Here is a 27,559-nt window from a genome sequence, read left to right on the forward strand (position 1 = left end):
TGAAATAATCCACATTTTAAATTGTCTCTTTTGGACGCCGTTCATTTGTAGTCCGATAGAATGATCACTTCCTTTAGAATTGGTAATGTCCACATACCCTCCTTGATGATATCAATAATGTCGTTGGCGTTGAAGCTAAGCTCGTCCGTGTCCTGGGCGTCGTAGGCGTACAGGGCTTTGCACTGGGGCACCTGAGGTTTTGGCTTGGGTGCAGGCTTGGGTCGTCCGCCGCCTGGTGGAGGTCTGGTGGTTGACGGTCGGTGAGCTCTGGTTGAGACACAGCAAACAGTAATGACGTGTATTAGCGCCACCTGCATGCCCACATGATAAATGCACCCCCCACTCAAAAACAAAACAAAAAATGCTTTTTAAAAAGAAAAAAGCATTCAAATATACAAATTTCAACTCCTCAGTCACACAGGATAAAAAATATACCACATGTATTTGTCTTGTCATTGTGCAAATGCTGAGAGAGACACATCCCTTCACATGACATTGGTTTGTAAATTCATTTAAATGAAGTGCAAATAATGTCACGAGTTCAGCAACTTGTTTTCATATTTCTGTGTGAATGATGAGATACAAGGATTTCCATGAATGCTATTCCACTTAAACGACTGGAGTGAAAATGGTGACAAGTATTCAGTTTTACTGTCAGGTTAGAAAATTGTTTAAATGCATTCCCACTAAAGTTTTGTTCAATGTTCTTACTGTTTTGTAGCTGAATAAAAAACACCCACTTTTCATTGTGGTAGTGTGAAGGCTAACAGAAACACTGACATTTTTCCTATTGTGATATTTTTTCCATTTTCCTTCCCTTTTATTATATGAATGCTTAGGAACAAGCATTCAGAGTTGAGGGTCAAAATCTGTTTTTAAATTGTGTGACAATCCTTGCCACCATTATTGTGTACATATTATTGCGCAAAAAAAAAATAACTTGAGCCTTTCCATTTTAAATGCAATTTGTGTAAAAAATAATAATAAAATAAAGCCTTTTCATTTTAAATGCAATCTATTTTTGTTCAGGTCTTGTCACTCACTACTAGTGCCTCTTTTGGCCTACTAGTATGACTTTAAGATGGATATCATTGAATAAATACTCCAATGACTATGCAGAGGCAATTAGTAATCGCCAAATGGTACTATAAAATGGTATCGTAATCCCAAATCTTACGGTTAGAATAAATCAACATTTTAGTGTAAAATGTGACAGCACACACTCACAAAAATACAAGCATAAACCTCAGGTAGCTTGATAGCAAAGTGCATTTTGCTATTATGGGATGTTTGTTTCTCAAGTCAAGGCGTCGCAGTGGAGTAAAAGACATCTGTAATTAAGAAACCTTTTCCACTATGATCTAACCACCACCCAAAACACAGCAAACACTCACATTCTTCCATTTGAAGCTGCTCCACTGACTCCATGACTACAAAAAGAGTACATTATCCAAATTATGTTAAATTAGAGACACACGTGTGTGTGCGCATGACCGACATTATTACCCTGGATGGCGTCATGCTTTTACTAGGTGTATGGGTCATTCCACAATGGAAGGACGTTTTCATTTCCATCCCTTTAGAGCACCAGAGGCGGGGCCTAACAGCACCGAATGACCAGTATTGGTTTCTTGTTCAGCAGTTTTGTGCGGTTTTGATGCAAAATAACCTTTTGCACTGGGGGGGAAAGATTGTCTGCTTCAAACCCTTTGTGGTTGAGTTTGGATAGTCAAATCTCCAACATTTTCGTTGCCCACCCGTGGCCTAAATCGTCCTTCAATTCTGCAATGACCCAAGTGTGTTTGCGCACAATCATATGTGGTTTAAAAAAACCACCTTCATCACTCCTCACATGTGCGTATATGGTAGGCGACCACAACACTAATGTGACCATGACTGTTTCGTTGCGCATGAATGTGAGATTCCTCACCCTGCAGCTCCTTGATCAGGAACCCTGAGAAAGTCCAGATTGGGTCCAGGTCCAGGTTGCGGTCGTACGCTGCCCCTCTCCCTAGGCTGACTGAGGTTGCTGGGGAGGTGAGGTCGCACGGGTTCGCCCTGGCGTTGCTGATGTAACGAGTTCCGCATATTGGCCATGTGATTGGTGTTCTTCAGGCTGCCGTTCTGGTGAGCAACTGCCAGGAGGAGAGCGGAAACAAATTAGGGCCTGACTAAAATGTTTCTCTCCTGAACTCAAAAAGTTGAGAACTCCTATTTTGGAGAATTGGCAGTGTGAGAGCGCAGCACCTGGGGGACCCGGTGCGGCCCGCGACGGCGTGTTCTGATGTGTTCGAGAGCGTCTTTGAGTGTTGCTGGGCCTGGAGGGACCTGACAAAGGAAGGTGATGCAAGTGAGTTTTGTGCACATCATCAGGGCTCATTTTCACTCCATGGCGGCTCTCTCTACTCACGTGTGTTCCGAGGAAGTCCCGGCCCGATGCTGACCTGCAGGTTTTTGCTGGAAGGCTTGAGTGCGGCCATGTCTCCCTGACCCTGGACAAAGGTGACCTGTCGGGAGCCAGCTCCGCCGCTTATGATGCCCCAGTTCTCCTTCTTCAGCTTCAATGTCAGTCTAACGCGCAAAGAAAAAGTTAGAAATTACACTGAACCCCCACACAGTCATGATTTGGCATTCGCAAATTTACATTTTCCCCAGATATTAGCTGGACAGTCATTCTTGGGGAGGCATGTGTTATTCTCTATCCATCTGGATTTTTATTAAGTTTGTGAGTATGTGTCCTTACGTGTTACTAAACTTGATTGGTAGAGCCCTCTGGGTTTTCTCCTCAAACCTGCGGGCAAGTAAGCTGAGGAACTCCGTTTTGAAAACACACTCCAGCAAGCTGTCGTACTCCTGCTCGTGCAGAATCATGAAGTCATCCTGCAGGGTGCTGGGGGAGGAAAAAAACATTTATATTTTGGGACTCTAAATATTGTCATCATGTTAATAGTATTACATCAGAGTAATAGTAGGACGCGGTTCCAGGTTTGTATGGACTTCACATGAGTTAACTTACTAGTGAGGACCAAGAGCGTACTAGTACAAGAATCTTAAGCTGGATCTAAGGAATATGAAAATAATACTCCATTGGAACGAGTTAGTACCTCATAGACACACCCAAGAACCTCTCCACGGCGATGTTCCGCTTGAGCACCTCGGTCACTTGTCCTTTCTCCGGCCCCTGTTTCACTTTTTCTCTTCCTATGAGGTACACCGACCTCGGCGTCAGGATCAAGTCCCTCTTGATTGGCTGAGCGCAGGAAATAGAATTCATGAGTAGAAAATCAATCTGTAAAGATGTCAAAAGAACCGAGGTTCAAACCCACCTGGAATCGGCGATCATATTTGGTGACTTTGTCCGCAAAGTCGATCTTCTCCCTCTTGGCCAAAAACTGCCGTAGCTCCGGCCTGTCTTCCATGCCCAGATAGTCTCCCACAAAGTTTCTGTTGATGCTGTGTCGTCGCCTTTCCTTGTGATTCAGCAGGAGGTCAGATGCTATACACACATGCAAAAACACAACACAAAAACATTGTTGAGCAAAGCGCAATATGCACACTGGGCTTGGATGTAACAATTGACGTACCTTCCTCTCTCATCTGGACGTACTTCTTGCGGGCTGCGTATTTCCGCCAGGCTTTTTGGATGGTTCTGGCATAGCCATCAAACTTGCGCTCCCTGGTCTCCTCAAGCAGAAAGAGCTGCCCAAAGAGGGCAGAATCACTTAGAAATCAATCGCAAAGCCCGCAAATGGACTAAAATACATAGACACCAAAAAGACGTCCATTTTGTGCGTCTTTTTGCCGAGAGAATTCTTCAGGTGTGCTGTGAGAAATGATCCAATTTAACATAAATAGTCAGAAAATAGTAGATTTACTACAAATAATGGCTCACCTTTGATTGAGGTATTATGTAATAATCGAATATAAAACTAAGAGTGTGACACACCTGCAACAATATTTGTTAACAATGCACAAAAATAACAGATGGCCTGTTTTATACAGTACGATTTTCCTATTCTGGGTCATCTAAGTTTACATGAATTACACGTTGGCCAGCAGGTGCCACTGTGGTCAAAGAAAAGAAAAAGTTTGTTTCTCTAACTGCTGATTCCGCATTTTCAAATAATGTTTGCTGTTTAAACCTTTTCCAAATAGCACATGCAGACATCGATGTTCTTTAGGGGATTAAAAAAAAAGAATTATGGCTCATTATGACAGTATAGAAACAAGTGATCAAACAAAAACATGAAAACAGAAGCCGCAGGTTGTAAGTCACTTTGAAAAACTCTTGTTCTGTGTAAACTTAGTAGAGCAGCGTTTCAAATTAATTGTACATAAAAATACTTGTACTGTATTATATTTAGAACATTTTGTCTTTTCCACTTTCCCATGTCATTTCACACCATTCAGCACAAAATATCACTCCAGCCAGGGTGTCCATATTTGGCTTAATAATATGAATGACAGCTCTCGCCAGATCATCAATCACCACTTTAGGTCTTTGCGGCCATCTGGTATAGCATCAAACAATCTTCACTTGTTTCGACTAACAACAGAAAAAAAAACACTTCAGTCCGAAACATAATTAGCCAGCCTGTCTTATCGCAGAGAAAGGTTTGTTTTGAGAAGCCTGTCAGCCGCTTTCATTCGGTGTCATATTTGACTTTCATAAGCGCACCTCGGTGACGTGGACTTTGAGCGTGAGGCGGAGGGGGGGACGGCTACTGGTGAATAAGTAACATTCAGTATCAGCTGTGAAGATGAATTAAGACTAAGTTGCCTGTGCATTCATTTCTACACGTGCGTGCGTGTGATGTATACAAATCTCAACAGGCACGAGCACAGACACGACACAAGCGGCGCTTTCATAAAAAATGGACAGGGTGGAAAAAAAAAAAAAAGTCGAGCCTATTGGATGTTGTGTCAACTCTGCAACCACACTGCGTACTTTGTTGAGTCAATACTGACGCGGGGCGACGGCTCGGGTGGCGTCTCCTCCCCTACGTCGATTTGGGATACTGATGCCTATGGAAATCTGTTTGGGTATTTATTCCATTACCCTTCATGTACGAGTATGTTTCTTTGGCTTCACTAGTAGAACAACCAACCATGTCACTACTTGTCACATTCATTCCACTCCTGTATCACAAATTTGCACTTGTAGGACAAATTTAGCACACGATTTGGTCAACTACATGTTACCAGTGAGGCAAAATGAATAGTGGGCATTATAGTTCATTCCAGTAGGCCAAAAGAGGCAAAACTGCGTCAGGGCTCTACACCCTACACTTAAATAAAACATATACAATGTGTATGACTTAGTGGAACGATAGAAACCACAACAAGTTTATGCTCAGAGGCAAAAACCTACCGACTCGGGGGCTTTGACGAACACCTTGGTCTGGCCCAGCTGGAACTGATCCTGGTCCATGTTGACGGAGCGCAGGAGGTGGAGGACGCCTTGTTTCTCATCGCCTTGCCATGATGGCCACGACTCTCTGGTTAGGATGGCATACCTGCAAAAAAAAAACGTTTGGCAAATCTCACTGAGGAGTGTCATGATCCACTCGGAGTTGTGCTTATGTCCCAGTCTAAAGGTCTGTGGTGACACCAGGAAGACGTCAGATCGTTCCTGAGCTGATTATGTCTCGCTTCCATGGTGGATACAGCCTTATTTAGTCATTCTTTAAATATTGTTGATTATGACATGTCGCTACTGAGAAGGTTTTTCATGCAAAAGACATGCAAGAAATTCAAACTTTAGGCTGAGAATGTCAAAACATGCTTAAATTGCATATATTGTTTTAATAGCTGCTCCTGTGTATACTTTAGAGCAAAGTATTTGCAGATTTCACTAAACCGAGACTTTCTTTGAAGACCTCTTGGAACACATTTAAACATCTCTTTCACTAATGACACTGAATGAAGGTTGATGGTTCTGCTCATTGCGCTCTCTATTATGCTAAAATACTGAACAGTAATTGCAAATACCCAAAATACCTCACTTGTATATTGTATCTGGCATTCAGAAAGCCTTTGAACACGCGAGTTAGAGATTGTCTCTCATCTATTTTAATTAAGGTAGGATTCATGCTGGCCGCCGTGATTAGAGCCAAATGTCAAATAGTTCCAACTTGCACCTCATTAATGCTTATCATCTTTTATCTGACTGTTACATAAATCTCCATGATTTCACAAATTTAAAAAAAGATACATAAACAAATATAAACTGATGATTCCGATTTAAGTCATTTTTCCGACTAACTGACCTGATTGGAAAATTCATAAGGATCCAAAATTGGTTCTTTCAAATCCTTTAATTGCTGCTTCAGGCAAAGTTACAGACTTTTCATGTTAGAGGTTGCGTTACCTGTTGAGGAACTTCCTGAAGACGCGGCGGTAGGCGTAGCCAGCACGCCTCACCCTAATGTTCTCCTTCAGGCCCAGATATTCCACTTGATGCTTCACACTGAACACAAAAACATATGCATCAACAAAATGACAGCTGACTTATCATTATTAGTACGACTTATTTGACTTTGGTTTTAAGCATAAAACTTTTATTTTTAACAGCCCAATAAACACGGTTTTCAACTTATCCCTTGTCCATATGACTGAGCTAATTTGGAAAAATAAAATTGCTGGGAGAGTCCTGTAGGTGGCAATAATAGGTTTTATACAGTAGATGTCGACTGCCACGCAGGAAGCTTTTTTTTAACAGTACTGCCATCTGATTGTTCCCTGTTATAATTGGGCCGAATACTTAAAGAAGGGACACAAATTTCTCAATCTTATGAGCAACCTTTTCCATAACATGTGACTCCAACTATCTACTACGTACACTCAGACTTCCCGTCAAAACATCGGTTCCGGTGCTAATTAATGGGTCCGACTCAACAGGAAGTACATAGACTGCGAACAATACAATGCAAGTACTTCTCAGCCCTTTGAGCGGGAAACTGAAAGAAAGCGATAAAGAAGGGGAACGTCCCGCATCGTAAGATGGCCTTAGATGGAGAGTTAAAAAAAAAAAAAAAAATGGATGGATGGAGGAGGCAGGAAGGTGATGAAGAAAGAGGTCACAATGACTCGCTCGCTTACCGGCCTTCTTCCCAGTCTCTGGGTTTCTTGGTCTCGTTGGGTTTGATGCAGCGGATGTAATGGGGAGTACATTTCATTAATGTGCCCACCAGGTCATTGGCTTGTTTCTAGGTGGTTGAAAACAACAAGATTATTAGCATGTCAAATGCTTGCAATATCTCAATGTTATTAAAAGGGCCACATAAAATGATGTATGTGTTTTATTTGACCTTTATTTTAGTGCCTGCAGTAGTGGGTCGACCCTTCTTCTCCGCATTGAGGTTTTCAGGGAAGAGAGCTCTGAAGAAAGCTCTGTTGGAGGACAAAGGTGAGCAGAGTCGCTTATCATCATCACCTATCATCCCTCGGCAACCCAAAACAAAAATGCAGTTAATGATTCATCAACCCAAAGGCCTTTGCCAAACGTCAACAATTTACATTTCAAGCCCACACAAGGTCACAAGTGTAGATAGTTAAACTGGGAAATGATTCGTTTTACACTGACAGGAAGAAAATCTGCCTGAGAAAGTGGAAATGCACATGTGCTGCAAAGACTGAACCGAGGTAATTGAACACTTCTTTATTGTGTATTTTTTTCTTGTCTTACAAAAACATTAAAAACCGACTTGGCAATAATGCAATTGGGCTGAGCGTAACTATAATTCACAGGTTTTTGCCTCCTTTTGTTCTTATTTGAAAAAAAAAAAAAAAAATGCACTAAGCGACTACAATTTACACACGTACACATTTTATTAACCTTTCTCCTGTCGGAATTCTTCGCCGTATTTTGTTTTCTATCTAGGTTTATTTAGATTTGAGCGTGGGCCTCGAAGCTGGATGGCCGGAAAACAAAGGCCTGCAGGTTGTGTGTACGAATAACGCGCAGCTGGACATCGTCATTTCTTTCTTCTCTTTTAACCTGCTACGCTCAAGAATGAGGCGGTTGCCTTCCTTCCTGAACTTCCTTTATGACGGTCACATGTTTTTATTGCATGTACGGCAATTGTACCTTGACTTTCATTTTGCTCATGTGTCAAATCACTTTTCCCCATAGAAACAAATTGTAATGTAATTTAAAACACTTCAGCCCTCCAAAATCCACCACTATTTAATGTTACATGCATTTAATCCCCCAAAATAACATTGTGCTGTAAATTGTGAATGAAAAAACATAAGACAACTTCAAATCCTAACTGCTATGCCTCTGTGCTGCCTTAATGGAAGAAGATTTATCATTAAAAATCCAGGTTGAACAAATTATAAACTTTAGACAGAAGTAACTAATGCACAAAAGGGATAATCCCACCCACCAATGAACAAAAAAGCATCTAATGTGATCTCAGGTGGCTGCATTGAAACAGAAATGACTCACATTTGACTGCTCTGCATCAACTCAATGAGGTCACTGAAAAGAACGTCTCGGTTCCTTTCACAAAATCCTTCTGCGTCGTAGGACACCTGGAAAGGAGCAGAGCGCCATTATGGAAGGTTAGGCTCCATTGTTTAAACCTTGAACGGGATGAAAATTGCACATGTGGGAAAATAATAGGACTAAATCGATGGATTATATTTTATGAGATTGGGGGAAAAATGAGTTTATGCCTCACAGGTGTTCTGGTATTAAAAACAGAGCATAAATTGAGCAATATTATCCCTCCGCTGCCGTAGCTTGATAATGGAGGAATATCTGGTGATGGGAGCCCCTCAAGTTATTATGGCATGGCTCATTAAGCATGTGGCATGTGTGGCAGGCCGAGGCCACTGAACATCTGGAGGAGGACGGTGACCGCCAGAGCCCAAAATGAAAGAAAATATTAAAAAATAAGTACGGCTGAGGATTAGGTGTCACGCTGTTGCGTAAACAGGTGTGCTGAACCCATATAAATGGACAAAGCAGACATGCAACAGAAATGTTGGTTTAAACCCCCCAAAAAAGATGATGACATCATCACCAGAACTCAAACCACCAGGATTAGAAGATATATTTATAGGAAGCAGCAGCAAATCCCACACTGAAATAACAATTTAATAATGCTGCACACCACCAAAAACAAGGTGGAGTAACTTTATGGTCACAAATTTATGAAGGAGAACTGACCTTAAGCATAAAACTTTCTAACAATTCATTCTGTGACCACAATCACAACATTTCCATCTAAAATCGTCTTTCCCCATTAAAATGTATGGAAATGCCATGAATCCGTTCCAGACAGGCCATTGCGCATTATTACAAGTTCACCTCTGAATGTGTATCTAATCTGAGTTTAATTAAAACAAACTTTGCACGTGTACCTAATGTGCGTGTTCATGTTTATAGAGAGCGGACAGACCTTGCCGGCGTAGTGGTGAATAATGAAGCCTTGGTTCCAGCTGTTGAAGTGCTCGTGAGTGTTGATCTGCATGCGGAGCTTCTGCAGCATAGTCTGGTCCGCCCCCTCGCCGACCGCATGCATAGTGGCACACACGTCGTCCAGGATGCTCATAATGCCAGGAGGATTCTGGGAAGTCAAGGGGGGAAAAAAAGACAGTCATTCACCATTATTAAATTTTCATCTTATCTTGATTATATCTTCTATCTGGTACTAGGTATTTTTTGTTGTTTGACCTCCGCTAAGAAAGTTCTTCCAGTAAGCCTGTCTTATATTAAAATGCATGTATGGATAAGACCCATTAAAGGTTATCTAGATTTGTAGCTTACAGATTTCCTTAGTGTAAATAAAAGCAGAAATAAAAACGAGATGACAAGCAAAAAGTAAAGAATTTTTTTTCTTTTTTTCTGTTTTCAGTTTTAAACCATCCATACGTGTGAATGTAACAGTGAATGATTTTCTGGTTTTGTGCCCCGGTACTGGCTGATGGAGACAGATTTGCAATTTGGTAATGTCCCTTTATGTGTTATGGACCTACTTATTGATTCATCCAAACATGCCAGGAAAACACAAAGAAAAAGACGGATGAATCTAAAGGGCATTCAGGGATTGATGTTAAACAGCCCCTCAATAGTATAATGGATAGGATGATATGGTCATAGAGACGAGTTGTAAAAGCCATGGTATAAATGTGACAGTGTGTGGAGCAGCGTGGGGGTCCAGTGGACACACACAAGTCAACAGTGTTGCCCCGTTTGACACTCACACAAGTAGACGCTTGTGAACTTGCAGCTGAAGCATAAGGCGCTGATACGGAGCTACTGTATGCCTCCTCTCAGACACTAGCAGCTTGTTTTAAAGCTCTTAGACATCTCAGCGGGACTGATGAATCTCATTATAATCACTCTTAATCACACACTAAGCTACGAGTTGAAAGATCGCAATCCTACTTTTCACATTGCAGAAAAAGAAACATTATATTGACGTGTACGTTTAACCCGGATTCATGTACAGTAACCGTAATTGTATTTACTTTGCTCTCGATGAGGTCGCAGACGATCTTGTTATTAAAGTACTCAATAGGACTCCACTTGATGCCCTCCTGAACATACTCCTCCTATAAACACAGAAGAGAGGCAGAATATAATAAACCACCCATTGAGGATGGAAATGATAAAAAAAAGAAATGTAAAAATGATGTTGAGGAACATCACCTGTTCAGCCTTTAGTGTCAGCTCAATGAAAATTTGCTGCAGCTTTTCATTCACAAAGTTGATGCAGAACTGCTCAAAGCCATTTTTCTAAAACAAGGGGGAGGGGACAATGCGTGGTTAATAAAAGGCAAACATGCTAAGCGAGCTTTGTCTTCTGCTGAGGGCGGATATCCTCTGAGCTCAATGGGCTTTGTTTGGGGCGGGAGCTTTAAGCAAGCTGCCTGCTATCAAGAGGAAAGGCCACATTATGTAATTCACGGCACATACAATGGACCTTCGGCCCGAGCCTTATGTGCTACTCGTCTGCGTCTTCCTGTCTTGATTACCTGTTTGGACCGTGCAAAGAAAGCCTTGAAACTATGGAATTTGATTCAATTCGCAGACCGTAACGTTGACGCCTTATTAGCAATGCATAGAAAAGCAACAACGATCTAATAAAAGCAACTAAACAAACACATAATCAGATTAATTGTACAGGTTAGCATCTGCTCTTTCAATCAAGAGATGGAGAGCCAGAGAGGTCTGATCCTGTGTGTTTAATCTGTTTATATGTTCGACCTTAAGACCTGTTGATTTAATGCTTACTCTGTGACATCTTGTCAAACACTCACTTGGAAAATCTCAAATCCGTAAATGTCCAAAACGCCGACATTCAACTCCTGGTGATCCTTTACCATGGCTTTATTGATGGACTGAAGGAAAAGGAAAGGTAGTGAATTACATTTTGTGAAGATATTTGAATGCATTTAAGACAGCAAGACAGACGGATTCAACTTCATTTACACTAGCTTCTCCTCTGAGATATTACACTGTTCACAGTGACCAAACTAAGAACTCAAACAACAACCAGAAGGAAAATAATTAAAAGTGCAAATAAAATCAGAAATAAATTGAAGGGTCTGAATATATGTATGTATGATTTTCCGCTCATTCTAATGGTGTAGGAGTGCAACGAGTGACAGGTACCTCAACTAGGAAGTCAAACACGCGCGAGTGCAATGCTTTGGAGAGAGCGTCACGTGTGTAACACGCCTGCTCCACGTTCAAGGTCACGTCAATGGACTCCTTGGTGCTGCCCCATTTGCTGTCCATCTTGCGGCTGGTCAGTTTCTCCTTCAGGCGATTCTGGTCAATACCCAGCAAGAAGGCAGGGAAGGCTAGAACTGTAAGGGAAAAGGAAAAGACAATTAAAAACACATACTTGGGAAATTAGTGAAAGGAAATTGTAAAAGGCGTAAACGTGCCCAAATTGTAGGCAGCGGTTACAATGGTGTGACTGTTCTATTAACATTCTGTGCTGCATTCACTCTTATCAAGCGAAGATAAAGTTTTAAGTCCAAACAGAAATGTATCCAGGAATGACATCAGTGTGTTCAAATTTAGCAAACAGTGGCATTTTAGTCTTACGCAATTGAAACACACGTCAGGAAAAATGACTACTGAATACAAGCTGCTTAAAAAAGGCCAAGCGCATTTTCCCCAACTTGGCGTTAATTCTGTCCCCTGAGGGACCCTCCCTGACTTAATAACGTGACTCACTTCCCTTAAAAGGAAATGGCCCTCAAGTCTGCACATTGACTGTGTCTGGGAATGTGTCATGCCACTGCACTAGTTCTCCTTTTGGCTTGGAGCGGGTGCAAAAGTCACCTTTTGTGTTGGTGGCCATTGTACATCAGATTGCACCATGGGAGCTTTTGGTGAAACAAAGTGGCAGCTGGCAAGAATGTGGCAGACAAAAGATAGACTGACAACAAGTGGACAGATAGACAGTAAGAAACTAAATAAATGCGCACATAACAGGCGAGCTAAGTACAGATGACAGAGAAGAAGACAAATGGGCAGTTAAGTGGACAGAGACATGCGCAACGAGTACAAATGCAGACCAGCAGACAAACAGACGAACAGACACAAAGGAGATAGACGTAGACAGAACATTCATCAAGTTTGATCAATCACATTCCACATGCTAAATTAATCCATTTGCAGCCACTCCCAGTATTTGATGCGTAAATGGAGAGCTATTTTAGCTTACTGAGGAATGTCACTGGTGTCACAAATGATTTATATAACTCGCCCTGGTGTCTAAGCACTTTTTCAGCCTTCTGCTGTCCACGCCTTCAAAACGGGATCTCTTGACAACCTCCTTGGAAAGGAGGCCACTTACACTCTTCACTCTCCACAGCAGCATAGTTGCCTGCCTCCTTGAAGCTGATGTTGCCCACGTGCAGGACGCCAGCCACAATCTGAAGCACCATGGCACGGTCCTGATCCGAGATGCCGATCACCTTCATGGCATGCTAGCAACACCAAGAGCCAACAATGACGATAAACTTGAAGCACTGAGACAGAGAAGTATGCATTGAGTGGATGCTGCAGTACATTACCGTGGTCTCCTGGAAGTCCTTTTTGTCATCAATGTCGTCCACTTTGTAAGCACCAGACTGGTTGAGGTAAGTGTAGTAATCCAAACTTGTGATTCCAAGGCTGTTCTTCTGGTCTTCGCCCGCACCTTCTATCAACTGTACACATACATAATGACATAAAATGCTGTGCTGGTTCTCAACCATCAGATTCGAGATACATGAGTTAAAACACATTTTCAAGGAGCCAGATGGTTCATCATTTACCATTGCACTTACAGGAAGTGAAAACAGAAGGAATTAAGGAGTTGGATTGTCATTTAGTGCTATTATCACTTTTGGGAAAATGTTGGAGTGCATTTGGGAAAATTTCTGTCCATTAATCCAGATCAATAGGTATTATTCACTAAAACTAAGAGGGCCGAATGGCTCCCAATCTATTCTAGTTCACCGTAGAAGCGTTTAAAAGTGGGTCAAGTCGAGGCTCTAGCCAGCTCCCCGTTTGATACATGAACGATTATGAGATTGCAGCCCAATACTCGAGTCCATATCCTGATTTCCCCTCACAGACTGTGTTGGTGAGCCAACCATTCTCTCATTGCTGCACAGGTCACAAGTAGCCCCCACCTGATAGAATATATGGAAACTCCTCTCGCCAGGATTCCTCATGACGACACGTGACTTCTCCAGAAGGAAGTTGGAGATTTTCCCTCCGTCTGGCTCGCCGCCATTGCTGAATTGGATCTCAAAGTATTTCCCCTGATGGACCAGAGAGACATTTTGACCAGTGGAGTGGGCTCACAAACAGGAGCTGTGGGCTCTGACGTGCTCCTGTGTATGAGCGTTTGACTGCATTTTCACTTTCTTTCACCAGACGGGCGTGTAACCTGATGTCTTTTCCAGGCGCACTCAAACCGAGAGCAGTAGCCCGACACTGAATAGACACATTATTCATCCAAAGACACGACCTCAAAAGCAGTTATTTAAGGCTGATGGAGCCAAAATGAAGAGATTCTTCCCGAAACAATACAGCAGGGATGTGGGACCTACGGTCTGTGGGCCATATACAGCGCATTTGATCTAGCCCGACAGGCAATTCTAAAGACAAATAGAACCCAAGAGGAACCCACACACTCATGATATAGAATCAACATGTGTTCAATTTTTGCATCATATAAAGTTAGTATAGACGACTCAAATGGTCCCAATAGGAAAACGGTCCCCCACCTTGCAAAACAGTTTTGTGCCAAGTAAACCGCAAGACCATTTCGTTGGAATGGTTGGCTTTCATTTTAAGAAGCTAACCATCATATATATATAACTGTGGAAGTTTTTGCAAACAGAAAGCTATGGAGGTTACCAGTTGGATGAGCCAACTGCCTCTCTATGTGTACGTCTGTATGACTTTGCTTATGGTGTGAGGTATTGGGAAGTCTTACAAATCTACTGGAGTTGTTGTTCCTAACTGTCTTGGCGTTCCCAAAGGCCTCCAGCAGTGGGTTGGATTGCAGGATGATGTCTTTGACGTGCTGCAACGACACACAGGGACATGCACAATGAACGACATTTCACACTCACGCAGACACACGTACCGTAGAGTGTATTTGGTAAAGACATCACATTCTTCACACCCTCACTAGCGAGTGTGATTCTGGAACTTTCCACTCGCACATTCTTATTGTACAAACACGCACTGTCTGGAGGACATCTTTCCTTTGCGTACTCTCATCGGATTGAAATGACAGACTTCCAGTCATTTTATGCAGACTGGAATGAATTATACTACTCTGTAAAAAGATCGAGATATTGGGTTTGCTGGTGACATTTCAGGATGGAGCTAAAATGCACGACAAGATTTTCAGGTGCTTGCTTAAATGTCTGATTGTCCACATCTACCTGTTCATTGTTTCAGCATTTGTTATTCTCTAAGAAGGCGTTGAAATACTGGCTACATTAACGCTGTATTTTTCTCTTAGCTAATATCATATGACACGTTGTTGCTATTTTTAGATATCGCAGATTACTTATAGACTGTTTAGAGAATCGCTATATTGGTGTATGTGGAAAATGTGGATGAAACTCTAAAGAACCACAGTCAATAAAAAAAGACTCGAACCTCTCATTTATTAAAATAGCTTTACTTCAAATACTTGAGTACAATGAATAACAGAAAACTACTTTTGAGATTTATATGCATTTAATGTCATATGTTTTAAGACTTTTAACTCAAGTAATATTCTACTAACCGCTACAAAAGTTGTTTTCTGTTCCAATTCTCATACTTTAAGTCAAGTATCCCTTTAAGGTATTTTATACATGCTGGCCACACTACTATTATGTCAGACTACTTGCTGAGCTATCGCTATCACGCCCGGCCGACAAGCATTGGAAACGCGAGCCACTTTGGGTTTTACTGTTCCAGAATTTCGTGGTGAACTGAATTGAACTGTACTGTTTGGCTTAATGGAAACCAGGACAACTGATCAGTCATGAAGTTCTGAGTAATAATGCAACGTCTTGAACAGCCTAAAAATGTTTTCCGATTTGTTTCTGTGTGGGGGGGTTGGCACTGAAGTGAATGCAAAATATGTAATTCAACTGTAGTTGCATTGCAGGCATTTCCTTGTCACATTTAGATCTTTATCAAACTTAGAAACAAGACATGTGCTTATTTCAGACGATGACAGATAGCTGGAGAGAGAATACCGGTATGTCGAAGCGAGTCACTTTGATTTCCTTCACCACAAATCGACCAGTAATTGTGGATTCAAGTACAAAAAAGGATTGTGAAAATGTTTTTGACATGATTGAAGAAGGTCTCACCTGCACCCTTGGTCCACCTCCTGACACTCTGGAGATGTATCCCATGATGTATTTGGCCGCCACAGTCTTGCCGGCTCCGCTCTCACCACTGAAAGAGACAAAATGCAACATGTTTTGTCTTATTACCTTTAACTTAGGCACTAAGGAAAAGTTCTGTTGTTAAGAGACAAATTGTGCTTTCTATTGTTATCTTTAACGAATACACTGAATAATATGATGAAAAGTTGTGCAGTTCGCACAGTTATTGTTTTACCAATATAACTTGTGCATGTCCTCTTTTTCAGCGTAATTGTTTTCCCAGTTCTGGATTCTTTGTGGTTTTGGGCATTTAGTTTTGTGCTAGAGAACATTCACAGTCATAAATTGTTAGTCTACTTTAATGACGGGAAGTTGCAAAATATTAATATACTATTATTTTATCATTGGTTGTCTTTTGTTTTCACAACATCAATTTTGCTGCATCTGCACAGTAGAACGTGACAATAAAGGCTTTTTTAATTGTATTTTAGTCACACTTCTTTCTGTTTAGTACTTTTTTACTGTTGTGTAAAAAGGTGACGCTCTGAAAAGAAAGCCAGGACAAAGTGAGTATATTTTGAAGATGCTGACAGTGTTGTTGATATACATTCACCTAGAGCGACCGGAAGTTGGTGATAAAAATCTGACTGACCAAGTACACGCACGACAGGAATCTGGCCAGCTAAGAGAATAGCTATGAAATTTGTTTGTTCTCTCAAATGTTACTATGTTCATAAACTAAATACATATTATTGGTGACAGCATGTAAATCCTGCTGGGACACACTTGCCTTCATCCCTATTCCCACACCCTACACTCTACTTTCCCTTCTTGACTTTTGGGTCATACTTATTTGGACGCATGCGGTTTGGCAGCGAAAGGCTGTGGAGTCTTGTTTTTATATGTTTTTTTTTTCTCCATCGCCTTAAAGTAGAGTTGCCTTGCTAGATGCTGTGTTAGAAACAGCTGCAGCCTGTTAGCGGCGGCCAGAGGAAGTCATGGGAGCCACTTGTCTATTAACCCTCCCCCACAGTCCGGCACCTCAGCTCTGTTGGGGCCTCCGAGTCCTCACTGTACAGTAGAAGTCATCACACTTCTGCACGAGAGTGTACATTTTGGGCCTCCCTATTGAAATGTGTTGTTTATTTCGGGTATATCAGTATCAAGCTTGAGTGAGGGGGGGGGGGGGGGTCAAGACATCTGCAAGGATTCATTAACTGAAGTTAAGCATCATCTCTCATTTATCAAGACCATAACAGTAAGATTTGTAACGTAAAGCTAATTTCTTTACACAATTCTGCATTCTGTATTTAATAAAATTAAAAATGTTAGATTTAGATAACAAACACACAGTAGGTGACTTAGGTAAATGTTGAGTCTAAAATAAATCATGAAAGGCAATAAAAGAGACCCAAACCGATCATACCGTTAGGTACGCGTAGAATGCAATGTGGTATTATGTGCACTTTCTCACGCCCCATCACTGCTTATATTGGTCATTTTCCAAGTAAATAATGAAAATTAGAAACACTTGCCAGTGCTGACCACACTGCCTGGCCAGCAGTTGGCGGCAGCCTTTGTCTGCCTCATCATGACACCACTTCCACGCATTTGTTTGCTGATTTAGTCAATCGCATCATCCAACTGGGCGCCTTTATGTTGGGAAAGCGAGTGACTGAGCAAGTGCTCGCTGGGCAAACACAACAGGCTTAAAGTGCTGAAGCAGGATCCATTCATCATGAGGTAAGCACTATAGGAACCGCGGCGCTCAGGCGACTGCACCATAGGATAAAAGGCCCCATCATGACACATCACTCCTCTCAGCACAACTCGCTCCAGAAACAACACAGTGCTGCATAACGTGGCCTAGAAAACAGCTTTTGATTCAAAGAAGGAGTCAAAAATCACGGAGGTGCACTTTCTGTTGTTTGTCAAGTGATGTCGATTTTATTTACACAGTGCCAAATCACATCAGAAGTTATCTCAAGGTACTTGACGCTTCAAAAACCACCGTCGACGTAGAACTAACCAACACATGAGCCAGCACCTCACAACAGAGGCCAGAAAAAGACTAAGCAAGACGCCTCAAACAGAACCCACAATGCCATCTGTCTCTCTCCAGTTTAAATAGAGACTTAGAGAAGAGCAATAGAAGGCAAATTGAGAGCGAAAAGAGGAGTTGTGCGACCAAGGGAGCGATGGGAGAACTATGGGAAGAAGTTTACGATCAAAAGTAGACAATTTCAAGCACAAATCCCCGCAAGCGGCATAAACTTTACCCCCAATGTGGGCCCCATTGCAAGGGTTTAGTTCCAGACCACTGCCGCAATTAGCAAAATTTGCGATGTAGAAATAGCATTCATGGCACGTAACTTTTCTGAAGGTTTGTAAAAGCAATTTTAAAATGATGCAAACGCATTTAAGTTTTTACAGCATATTGAGCAATGGATAATGCAAAAATACATTGGATGGTTGTTGGGTTTCATCGGCTTCGTCCAAATGGAGATCTGCTTTTGCGTTTAAACTAATAATAGTCCCACAATGAAAGCAACGACGACGCTGCCATCATTGCATGTTTTCTTTCAGCTGAGCCCATGTCAACTAGAATAAACAATGATATATTTGGAAAAAAGGCATCTTTTCCCGTAAGTCGCCTCCAATAATGACGGTGGAGGAACCTGTTAGGTTTGTTCTTCCGCACACCTAATCTATAATCATATTCACCTTTAGACTGCTTTCCAGTTAGAATAGATCAGCTCAGATTTCCCATCCTGAATATGAGTGAGCATTCGGAGCAAACACTTCATATCTTCTTGCCATATTTTTTATTTTTTTTATTTACCTAATGATGACACACTGGTTTTCTCGGTCGATCATCATGTTTCGGTACATGTTGTCTGCCAGAGCGTAGATGTGAGGCGGGTTCTCATACTGGGCCTTATGGGAGGGAAACAAATCACAAGGGGAGAACATTTCAAAAGATTTGTTCAGACTAGACTATCAATTTACAAAAAAATGATTTCCGTATGTTGTCAGCCATATATCCGCTACTATCCAAAAGATAATTCAAAACACGCATTGCGCTGTTGCTTCCGCTTTCTATTCTTGAATTCCACATGCAGTGGATATAAAAAATCTACACACGCTTCCTTGTTCAAATGCAATGTTTTTGTGACGTACAAAATAAAATGAGGAAGATAATCCCACCATTGTTGTGACACATACATGTCCAACCCAATTAGATAAAAAAAAATGAATGAGAACAATAAAACAAACAACTGAGTCATGTGAGTCGGGTTTTACATTAACAGTGATCCGGGGCTGTACTGGCACTAAACAGTACAGATAAGCATCGCATCCTTTGTTTTTCCCGTTGTTGCTATTTGCTAGTCACTATAAATACAATCTCTTATTTTTAAAAGCAACCGGTACATTTCTCGGCGCAATATTGACTATTTGTTACAGTATCCGAGACTTTAAAGTGTGCAGCTGGCCGAACACACAGTTCTATGACGGCACTGCCAAGCTTTCCCGGTGATCAGGGCCAGTTCCTGACAGGCAACATCTGCCCCCGCCAGCTGGAACGCTCGCACTGAATCCAACCCAGTTCTTTTCAGCAACTTTGTTCAGCAGACGGTAACATCTTAAAAGCTGCGCAAACAGCAGTGACACAGCCTGAGACGATGCATTGGGGTTCAATTCAGCTACTCACCGCGCCTTGGTAGATCTCCACTTCTTTTTCCCCGAAATAAGGCATCTGCTTGAAGGGGTTGATGGAGATCAGCACAGGACCAATGTATGTCTGACAAGGACGTTGGTTAAGGGTCATACAAAACAGTGTAATCTAAAGAAAAAGAAAAAGCTAAGCACACTGGGATTGGCGTACATTACATTGAAACCAAAATGCTGTTGGTGACAAATAAAAGTGCTATTGTTAGGTGGCCTAGAATGAGCGACTCGCAGCGCTGCAGGCAAGTAGGCTGCACAGTTTGCTGACCAACATCTCGATTTAAAAAGAATGTCAGGCCTGAAGCTGCCAGTAAAGTTCACAACCCCGAGAACTGCCATAAAAGTGCTTCTTCTGAAAGAACTTTTTTTCAAAGGGCTTCTTCGTTCTTCATTCATGAGTTGGTCATTCACTAAATTGTGCGTGTACTTGGATTACAAAAACACTAAACCCTTGAGAGCTGTGCAAAATCACAACTTCTCATGCAATTGCAATGTAAGTGACTCAACATATATTTGGGGCGGGGGACTTTTTTGGTGGTTATTTTTAAGGATTCCGCCTGACATCAGCAAAAAAAACACATTGGATGTTTTGTCAGTTTGCACCCCAGTGAAATCTTCTTTCTTTGAGCAAGTGAGTCAAACATCTGGCAGTGGTAGCAGGCTGACCTGTGCCCCCTTAACCGCAGGAGGGGCGGGCGTTAGCTTCCGACAACGAGGTTACTCACTGTCGCGGATGACGCACTATCGGGCTATTCTGGGAAAAGCGGAGGTGAAGTGATGCTCGCAATTCCTCGCCGAGGTGCGAGGCGCCACTGCAAGGTGAGGATACAAAGATGTAGTCATCCATGTATCTTTTCTTCAGGTTGTCCACTATGGCGTCCTCATTGATCTTGCTGAGCAGCACCATGTCATCCACTCCGCTCAGTTTGATATTATGGCTCTGCCAGTGGTACCCGAACTGACCCCGACCCCCCTGAAATAAAACACAGAGGGAAAAAATATTTAGATGGGCCAGACAGTCAGGGAATTTGACTTTTTAGTAGACCTAAAATGAGATGAGGACATGTCATGAGTAAATAAGGTAACCAAATTGGAATCCAATTGGAATGAGCTACAATTGCTTGACATGATACAGTGGAGTCCAACCACAATAAGATAAATTTATATAAATCACAAAACTAAAAAAAATATGACTTTATAAATGCAGAAAGAACTTGTGCATTTAAGTTTGAAAAGAAGATTTTTTTTCAATTTATAAATCGAATCATGATTTTCTGTTCATTCTTGCACCCCACTTAACATTTTCTTGAGTGGAATTAAAATAATAAATAAATCACCCATATTGACAGATATATGCAGTCTGTAAAATAGTATAGACATATTTGATCAGTAAATACCTTAAAATAAATTCATTAAAAAAAAAGCAAATGACAAAAATGTTATAAAAAAACCCCCACAAAACTGGAATAGGCTATCTAGCACACGCAGTATAAAAGATGGATAGATAAAATATAAAAAAAGAAGTGTGGCTTTGAGGCATGTGGCATCTTCCCTAAAGAGACACGCACACACACGCCATGAGGTCATCTGACAAAACAAACAAGAACACTTATTCTAAATCTGCACATTGTGTGATTGTTGCAATGTGTTTCTTTTTGGATCCGACTTCTCTCCACATCCGAACATGCGACTCTTGTTTTTTTGCATACGCTGACTGTGAGATCATCCATCATGCACTATGACTCAGTGTTGTGTCACTCAGTGTGTGGCTACTGTGGAAGAAGGTCACATCACAGAGTGTGGCCTGGAACGGAGAATGAGTATCCACTATTTAACCTTTGACTTCCTCCCAAGAGCAAAGTAGGAAAGCATGGTGAGGGGAGTCTCCTTCATAATATCAAAAAGTACTAAAAGAAGCGAAACAATCCACAGTCACTGTCTGAAATAAATCCATAGCCTGTATTAAAATCTCGTGGAAAGCCAGACACTCATTAACTTGTTATAGAGAGAACTGGTGTGTTTTTAACATCTTCCAGGGTGAATTTAGATTTTACAAGAGGAAAATCAACCACTTTACACACTGTGTGATGAAAGAAAATGTTCACAGCTTTTGCAGACTAACCCAGGTACTTTCCCTCTCTGGTACAACAACCAATTACTGCCTAATTAATCCTTCAGATCACACCCATTAACATGTTCAACTGCTTTTTATAGGTGGGGCCAGGTAAATGCACACGTATTTCTTTCTACGATAACGTACCAATGTCCCATCAGAAGGAATGGAAACGTATGTAATAGGTGTTAAGTTCCCGGGGCTAGGACTGTGCTTTTTAAAGTTGGGCCAGTGAGTGTGTGGTTAGAAGTGGGAGAGAACTATGCAAAAACGGTGTTGATTACAGACTCAAAGGAGCAAAAGGTGCAATTTGTCTGGGAGTTTTGACAAACATGTTTCTTTGACTATTCAAGTTTTGCACTCAAGAGGTCACAGCAGAAGCTACATTTACTCCATTTAAAGTAACTTGCTGAACCGATTGTACTTGTCAGCAGAGTACTTTAGTCGAAAAAATACTTGTTTTATGTTGAGCTACATGTATTTTTAACTATGGCTATCTATAAGCATGTGGGTGATTTATTTTTGGTTTGTTGGGCTGCGTTTCATTCGCAACCCAAGTAAAGGACAGTAAGACAGGAATTTATATACGGACCAAAAAAAAAGGATCGGCAACGGTGAGCCACCCTGTCAATGTCATGTCATTTCAGCTGACAAGAACGTCACTTAGAAACTGTCTGCGTCAGGATTTGCAAGATTTAATGCTCTGTGGAATAAAACCAGCAAGTCAACCACACTTAAATGAAAATGGCAGTTTCTCCAACCTAATTACTTGTTGTAGAAAGGGCTCGGCACATTCATAAAAAACAGGTAGAAAAGTACTCTGTGCACCGCATTGAAGAGAAAGCAGAACTGTTTTTGAATAATGAAACAGATGAAACTGATGAATGGGAGCAGATCCACCATTTCAAAGTTCAATACTTTATTGTGCTAGTTTACCTATTTTATGAATTTATTACGGCTTAATCTGGACTTTGTTATTTGCCAGAAGAAAATCATTCTATTTTTAGTGTTGGCGTTGTCAACTAAGCATGTATTTTCATTCGTCATGACAAGGCTTGGTCTCGTTCCCTTGAGAATAACGGGGCGTCACTACATTGGACTCACCCCACCCACCTTTTCTAAACACCCAATCACAATTTTGAGCGAGTTAAAAGATCTCAAGTGATGGACTTAGCACACAAAAGACAACAGTAGCTTCCTATTGTGTACAACCTCGTACCACACAATGTGTTGCATCGCTTTAAATTATGCTGAGCATTTTACACAAGCATGTTTTGGCCCCACAGACAAAGCCAAGACCCACAAATGCCTCATATCACTAATTGACTGCAGAGTGTATGGGAAAACCATCCAGTGGAAGGGGAAAAAAAAACATCTCTCAAGTGTGCCACAATTAACCTGTCTGGAATGAAAAAGTGCAGACTCATGATGAGTGAACTAATAAGTCATGCACGTAGGAGGAGCATGTCAAATGTTGGGAGAATAGCTTCATGTGTTTTGTACTCGAGCTGGTTTAATGAGGCAAGACGACTGAGAAAATAGTCTTACATCAACAGTCGCAGGCAGGGAGGAGCTGGCCCGGGAAAACAGGGCGGCACGCACAAATACAGACACATACACACCAAGATGCCTGGGAGGTGCCTTGATTGAGGCTGCGGAGGGTTCAAGGTCATAGGGCTCAAGTGTGATAGTGGTCGCCACTTTCCAACCAATGTTTCAAACTTGTTTTATGGTCAATATACTTTGACACCATGCAATGTGAACTTCTGTGTGTATTATGGCTTGTGTTTGTTTACAAATAAACCTGACAGTGTTTCATAAGACAAACCCAAACCAAAGAACGGGGACTCCCCCCACCCCACCACCACCGACCACCCCCACGGACATAGAAAAGGCATTCCAGCATCCGTCCTGATCCATAAGTCTAGGCTTTCCCTTCCATGCAAATACCATCACCATATATGGAGAACGCAGAGCAGAAGCTGGCTCAGCAAACAGGAAATGGCTGGCTTTGATTCAGTATCACAAGCGGCACTTTTCCCCTCATTTCTTCCTTCTGTGCTTTTCCACCACACAAGCTGACACACAGTCCAGCCTATGTTACCACCGTGAGCATGAGAAACACAAGCCCGCCCTCCTAAAATTAGAAACGAGTCAGGCCGATAATCATTTCGTAGTGGCAATCTGGAAATATTGCCCTACTTGTACTTGAAAACAACAGAATGTATGACAGTGCTTTACAGATTGTGATTTTACCTTCCACAAAAGAAATAAAATTGAGCCAGGTGGCGTGAATTGAAAAAAAAATAATTTTCCTGAAGGCCAAGCGTATGTGGAGCAAAGTGAAACAAAACGGATATTAATTGATGGGGAATAATTTCCATATATTTAATTAGGTTCTTCAAGATTTCTTTCTCTTCTTACTGTGAGCCAAAACTTCCTAAGGTGAGCTATGAGAGCGTTTGATAATCCCAAATGTGTTGATATTACCGTTGCCACCATGTTTGACCTGATTATTTTAACCCAAACTGTTCTTGTACCTGCACTCAATTTATTTTTTATTTACAGTATTTTGAAGGTCGACAAAACATGAATGTGTTGCCAGATTTCCAAGAACATTTTTTAAAAAGAAGCAGCTCTCTCTCTAATTAGAATACACTGAACTAGGTCAGAAGGTATCAAACATGCAGGGGAAATGCTTTGCTACCATTTTGTAGACTCCTTTTGGGGGGAAAATTAGTCTGTCGGCAATATTTTGCTAGCAGCAGGGATACTGAGACTAAATCCACATTGTCAGATTATTTCCTTGCTGGTTATTGGCAATAAAGCTACTGATGATAGAGCCAAGGATTAAGAATGAGATAAGCTCATTTTGTAAACATATGTCACAAATTAAGGCACTTTTATCTTAGTTGAATCTAGTCTATGAAAGTCTTCAAAATATTTACATTGCCTCATTGTTTTGTGTGGCTCAAAGTATATATTTAAAATCATATATTGTAAATTTGATCATGTACATATGCTGTAATAAAATATACTTCAAAGAAAGAAGAATCAAAAAACACATGATGTAGTGGATGTGACTTGTTATGCTGCCGCACTATTTTTCTTGTGTGTACATGCCAACCATGGTGGCTTGCTTTTAATTTGAATGACGAATGGAAATCAACAGAGACATGAACTTTGCTTGTAATTCCATACCCAGCAATCCATCACGGGGAATACGATGGACAAAGCGATGTCACTGAGAAGTGTGGCTGGCAGCAGAGACTGCTGTTAAAAATGCTTCCTTACTACTGTATAAAATACTTTGCCACACTTAACAATTCCTAAATAATAGTTATGGTAGCTATAATGTAGAAAACCATCACATATCCATGTCAACATTGTAATATTGTACTTTGCTACTGGTCAAAAAGATTAAGTTGCACTTTTTAGTCTAAACTACAACTGCAAACAGCAGCCATAACCCATAAATATTGTTACCATAATAAAAACCTGAGCATTACCAGCTTTCTAAGAGTGTGATGTTAGTAGTCACAACTCATTGTGACTAATGCGACTGTGCCTAACCGTGCAGAGAGGCCATATTATTCAGAATTTTGACCTTCGCCAAAGATCTCAACTTCACACAAGAGCTCGATCAAAAGAGTAGACACTAGTAATTTGTTACTTTTGCTGGATGGCGGTAACGTGAGCTGACCAATTGTGAAGTCACATAATGCTGTGCCTACAGGGAAGGGTGTGTGTGTGTGTGGAGAGCACCGTCTTGCCAAAGAAAAGATCCCAAACACAGCATGAACTAAAATTACACAGCGTTTCAGTTACGTCCAGGCAATGTTTATCCTCGGGGCTTATTTGAAACATCTCAAACAGAATCGGTATTTCGAGAAAAAAAAAAACAACAACAGAAAAATATATAGTCTGAGATGATTGCGGTTCGGGTAGGAACTCTTGTGGAAATCAAAGACAGGAACACGTCACACCAAATACAGGAAAGTATACGTATTCTGTTTGCGCAGCATCAGCGGTGGTTGAACATAAACAAACCATCTACAGTCATGACCAATCTCAGTGTGTCACCAGAACTTCCAACTCAGGTTTCAATCAATTATCCTGAGGCACTTGCAACTGAACACTTGCAAAGAAACAATTGTACACTCGCTTTTAAAACCTGAGCTACAATGGTATTCATTTCACACATGATAAAGAATCCTGCATATATTCCCATTTTGATTCCTTGTTTTTCATGGTCAAATGTATTTTGAAGGTTTCAGTGTTTTTTGAAGATTTTTGCAGGGGGTTCAAAATCCATTTCAATAGGCGTAAATTATATTTTTGATATTTGTTGGCTGACCCAGTCTGTATCCCCCTGAATAGTGGCGGACTCCATATATCCAGATTTTAAAGACCATTTTGTGTTCGTCGTCACTGATCTGTACGGTTCGATGAAAACGGGCTTTAATGGCAGATACAGTATCAGATAACAGACTGTTAATGGAGAAACACATTAGATGGTTTGCGATTCAAACGATCTTCCATATGGTAAGGAGAGGTCAGTTTCAGTCAACCACACACGTTTTTCGTGAGAAGGAAATCAAACAGCCCTGTTCATTCCGGTTAATGCTCTTTGCTGCAAGTCTTAGCTAAAAACACACCTCTCCTCTCATTAAATGGAGCTGAACAATGGCATTAGTGTCTCCAAACACAGTATCACCCTGTGACATGGTGTGGGGAACATGTACGCAATAATGAATGGCACTTTAAAGAGCTTTGAGTGAACACAGTTCAGTCACTGAGAGCAAAGCACAACATCTGAGTGAAATTGTTCTTTGCACAGTACACATTGTGTCGAGATAGTATTTTTACTATCTATCGTCCCTTCCTAAAATAACATGCAACATACGTTTGTTTAAAGCTGTTTATTTTTAGATATTGCTTTAATTCCTCATTCCTACCATTCCAGTTTCACACCACAAATGGGCAAACAATCTCTTCCTGGTTGTGTGGATGCAGTGTGTGTCATGGTTTATTAATTTCCTTTCCTATTCTGAAGCAGATTTTAAATGTCATGAAGCATCTAGTTGTTCAAGAACCATATCCATTCACCCATGGTTTTTATTTCCTGATAAAATTAACTGACTGGCCAAAAGGCCCTGTGAAATAGTACTTTACAGAAGTATATTATTATACATGGGCAGGAAGTGGTGTCCTAAAATAAGTGACTGTGTAACAATGTTCCAGAGGAACAAAGGACCTGACAAGCCTTTAAATATTTTGACTTGGTTATTGTTCCCTTTTAGACTGTCTACATTTGTGTGAGTTTTCGCCACATGATCCAGAAATGCGGTGTCACACCACACTGATATTAGTAGGCACTTACAGAGATCAATTCGTTTAATTTCAGTTGATTAACCAGAAAATAAAACATAGAAAAGCTGAATTCATATCTATGTGTTGACCTCAACTCCCACTCTGAAAATGAATGAACTAAGGCAGTTCACAGTGTAACAGTGTTCACATTATTTTCTGATAACCCTAACAGCAGTTCATCAGATTGAAGATAAATTCTAAAGGTGATAAACTAACACAAAAAGGTGAACTCCAAGCAAAAATGGTTGAAAATGACCGGAGCGCAAACCTTTGACCTTGTTGACAGCCCGCAAAGGCAATGAGAGAGTGTCATGCAAATAAGTGCGGTGGCTCTTTAAGACAGCTTGCTGTAGTTGTTGCGGCGTGATCAACTGAAAAGGTTTGGCTGAGATGCAACAGCAACATTGGACCTTACAGTGACAGTCTAATAATATTATTGTTGTATCAGATCACAGCCAAGTAAAAGGCTTCAGGCTTTAC

The 27,559-nt window shown here is 41.1% G+C and overlaps 1 protein-coding gene across 2 annotated transcripts in view; it reads right to left on the bottom strand.

Annotated features, from left to right (window-relative positions):
* The window catches only part of myo1ea (myosin IEa), a 32,522-nt gene that overhangs the window by 1,427 nt on the left and 3,536 nt on the right, over nucleotides 1-27,559 (bottom strand). Inside the window, exons 2-28 of one of the 2 annotated variants that reach the window (XM_037247360.1) lie at nucleotides 20,423-20,566; nucleotides 19,577-19,666; nucleotides 18,707-18,801; nucleotides 15,847-15,934; nucleotides 14,463-14,552; nucleotides 13,651-13,782; nucleotides 13,048-13,182; nucleotides 12,828-12,960; nucleotides 11,630-11,826; nucleotides 11,275-11,355; nucleotides 10,664-10,750; nucleotides 10,483-10,566; nucleotides 9,411-9,578; nucleotides 8,453-8,538; nucleotides 7,311-7,392; nucleotides 7,102-7,208; nucleotides 6,371-6,469; nucleotides 5,372-5,516; nucleotides 3,585-3,699; nucleotides 3,327-3,496; nucleotides 3,105-3,250; nucleotides 2,744-2,890; nucleotides 2,411-2,571; nucleotides 2,248-2,328; nucleotides 1,931-2,135; nucleotides 1,395-1,430; nucleotides 98-267 (exon numbers count right to left, since the gene is read on the bottom strand). In XM_037247360.1, coding sequence (XP_037103255.1) covers nucleotides 98-267; nucleotides 1,395-1,430; nucleotides 1,931-2,135; nucleotides 2,248-2,328; nucleotides 2,411-2,571; nucleotides 2,744-2,890; nucleotides 3,105-3,250; nucleotides 3,327-3,496; nucleotides 3,585-3,699; nucleotides 5,372-5,516; nucleotides 6,371-6,469; nucleotides 7,102-7,208; nucleotides 7,311-7,392; nucleotides 8,453-8,538; nucleotides 9,411-9,578; nucleotides 10,483-10,566; nucleotides 10,664-10,750; nucleotides 11,275-11,355; nucleotides 11,630-11,826; nucleotides 12,828-12,960; nucleotides 13,048-13,182; nucleotides 13,651-13,782; nucleotides 14,463-14,552; nucleotides 15,847-15,934; nucleotides 18,707-18,801; nucleotides 19,577-19,666; nucleotides 20,423-20,566 — 3,274 coding nt within the window. The remainder of the gene's footprint in view (nucleotides 1-97; nucleotides 268-1,394; nucleotides 1,431-1,930; nucleotides 2,136-2,247; nucleotides 2,329-2,410; nucleotides 2,572-2,743; nucleotides 2,891-3,104; nucleotides 3,251-3,326; nucleotides 3,497-3,584; nucleotides 3,700-5,371; nucleotides 5,517-6,370; nucleotides 6,470-7,101; nucleotides 7,209-7,310; nucleotides 7,393-8,452; nucleotides 8,539-9,410; nucleotides 9,579-10,482; nucleotides 10,567-10,663; nucleotides 10,751-11,274; nucleotides 11,356-11,629; nucleotides 11,827-12,827; nucleotides 12,961-13,047; nucleotides 13,183-13,650; nucleotides 13,783-14,462; nucleotides 14,553-15,846; nucleotides 15,935-18,706; nucleotides 18,802-19,576; nucleotides 19,667-20,422; nucleotides 20,567-27,559) is intronic. The other variant, XM_037247361.1, reaches the window with a different exon arrangement.

Source organism: Syngnathus acus, chromosome 3 (genome assembly GCF_901709675.1).
Source record: "Syngnathus acus chromosome 3, fSynAcu1.2, whole genome shotgun sequence".
NCBI classification, from domain to species: domain Eukaryota; kingdom Metazoa; phylum Chordata; class Actinopteri; order Syngnathiformes; family Syngnathidae; genus Syngnathus; species Syngnathus acus.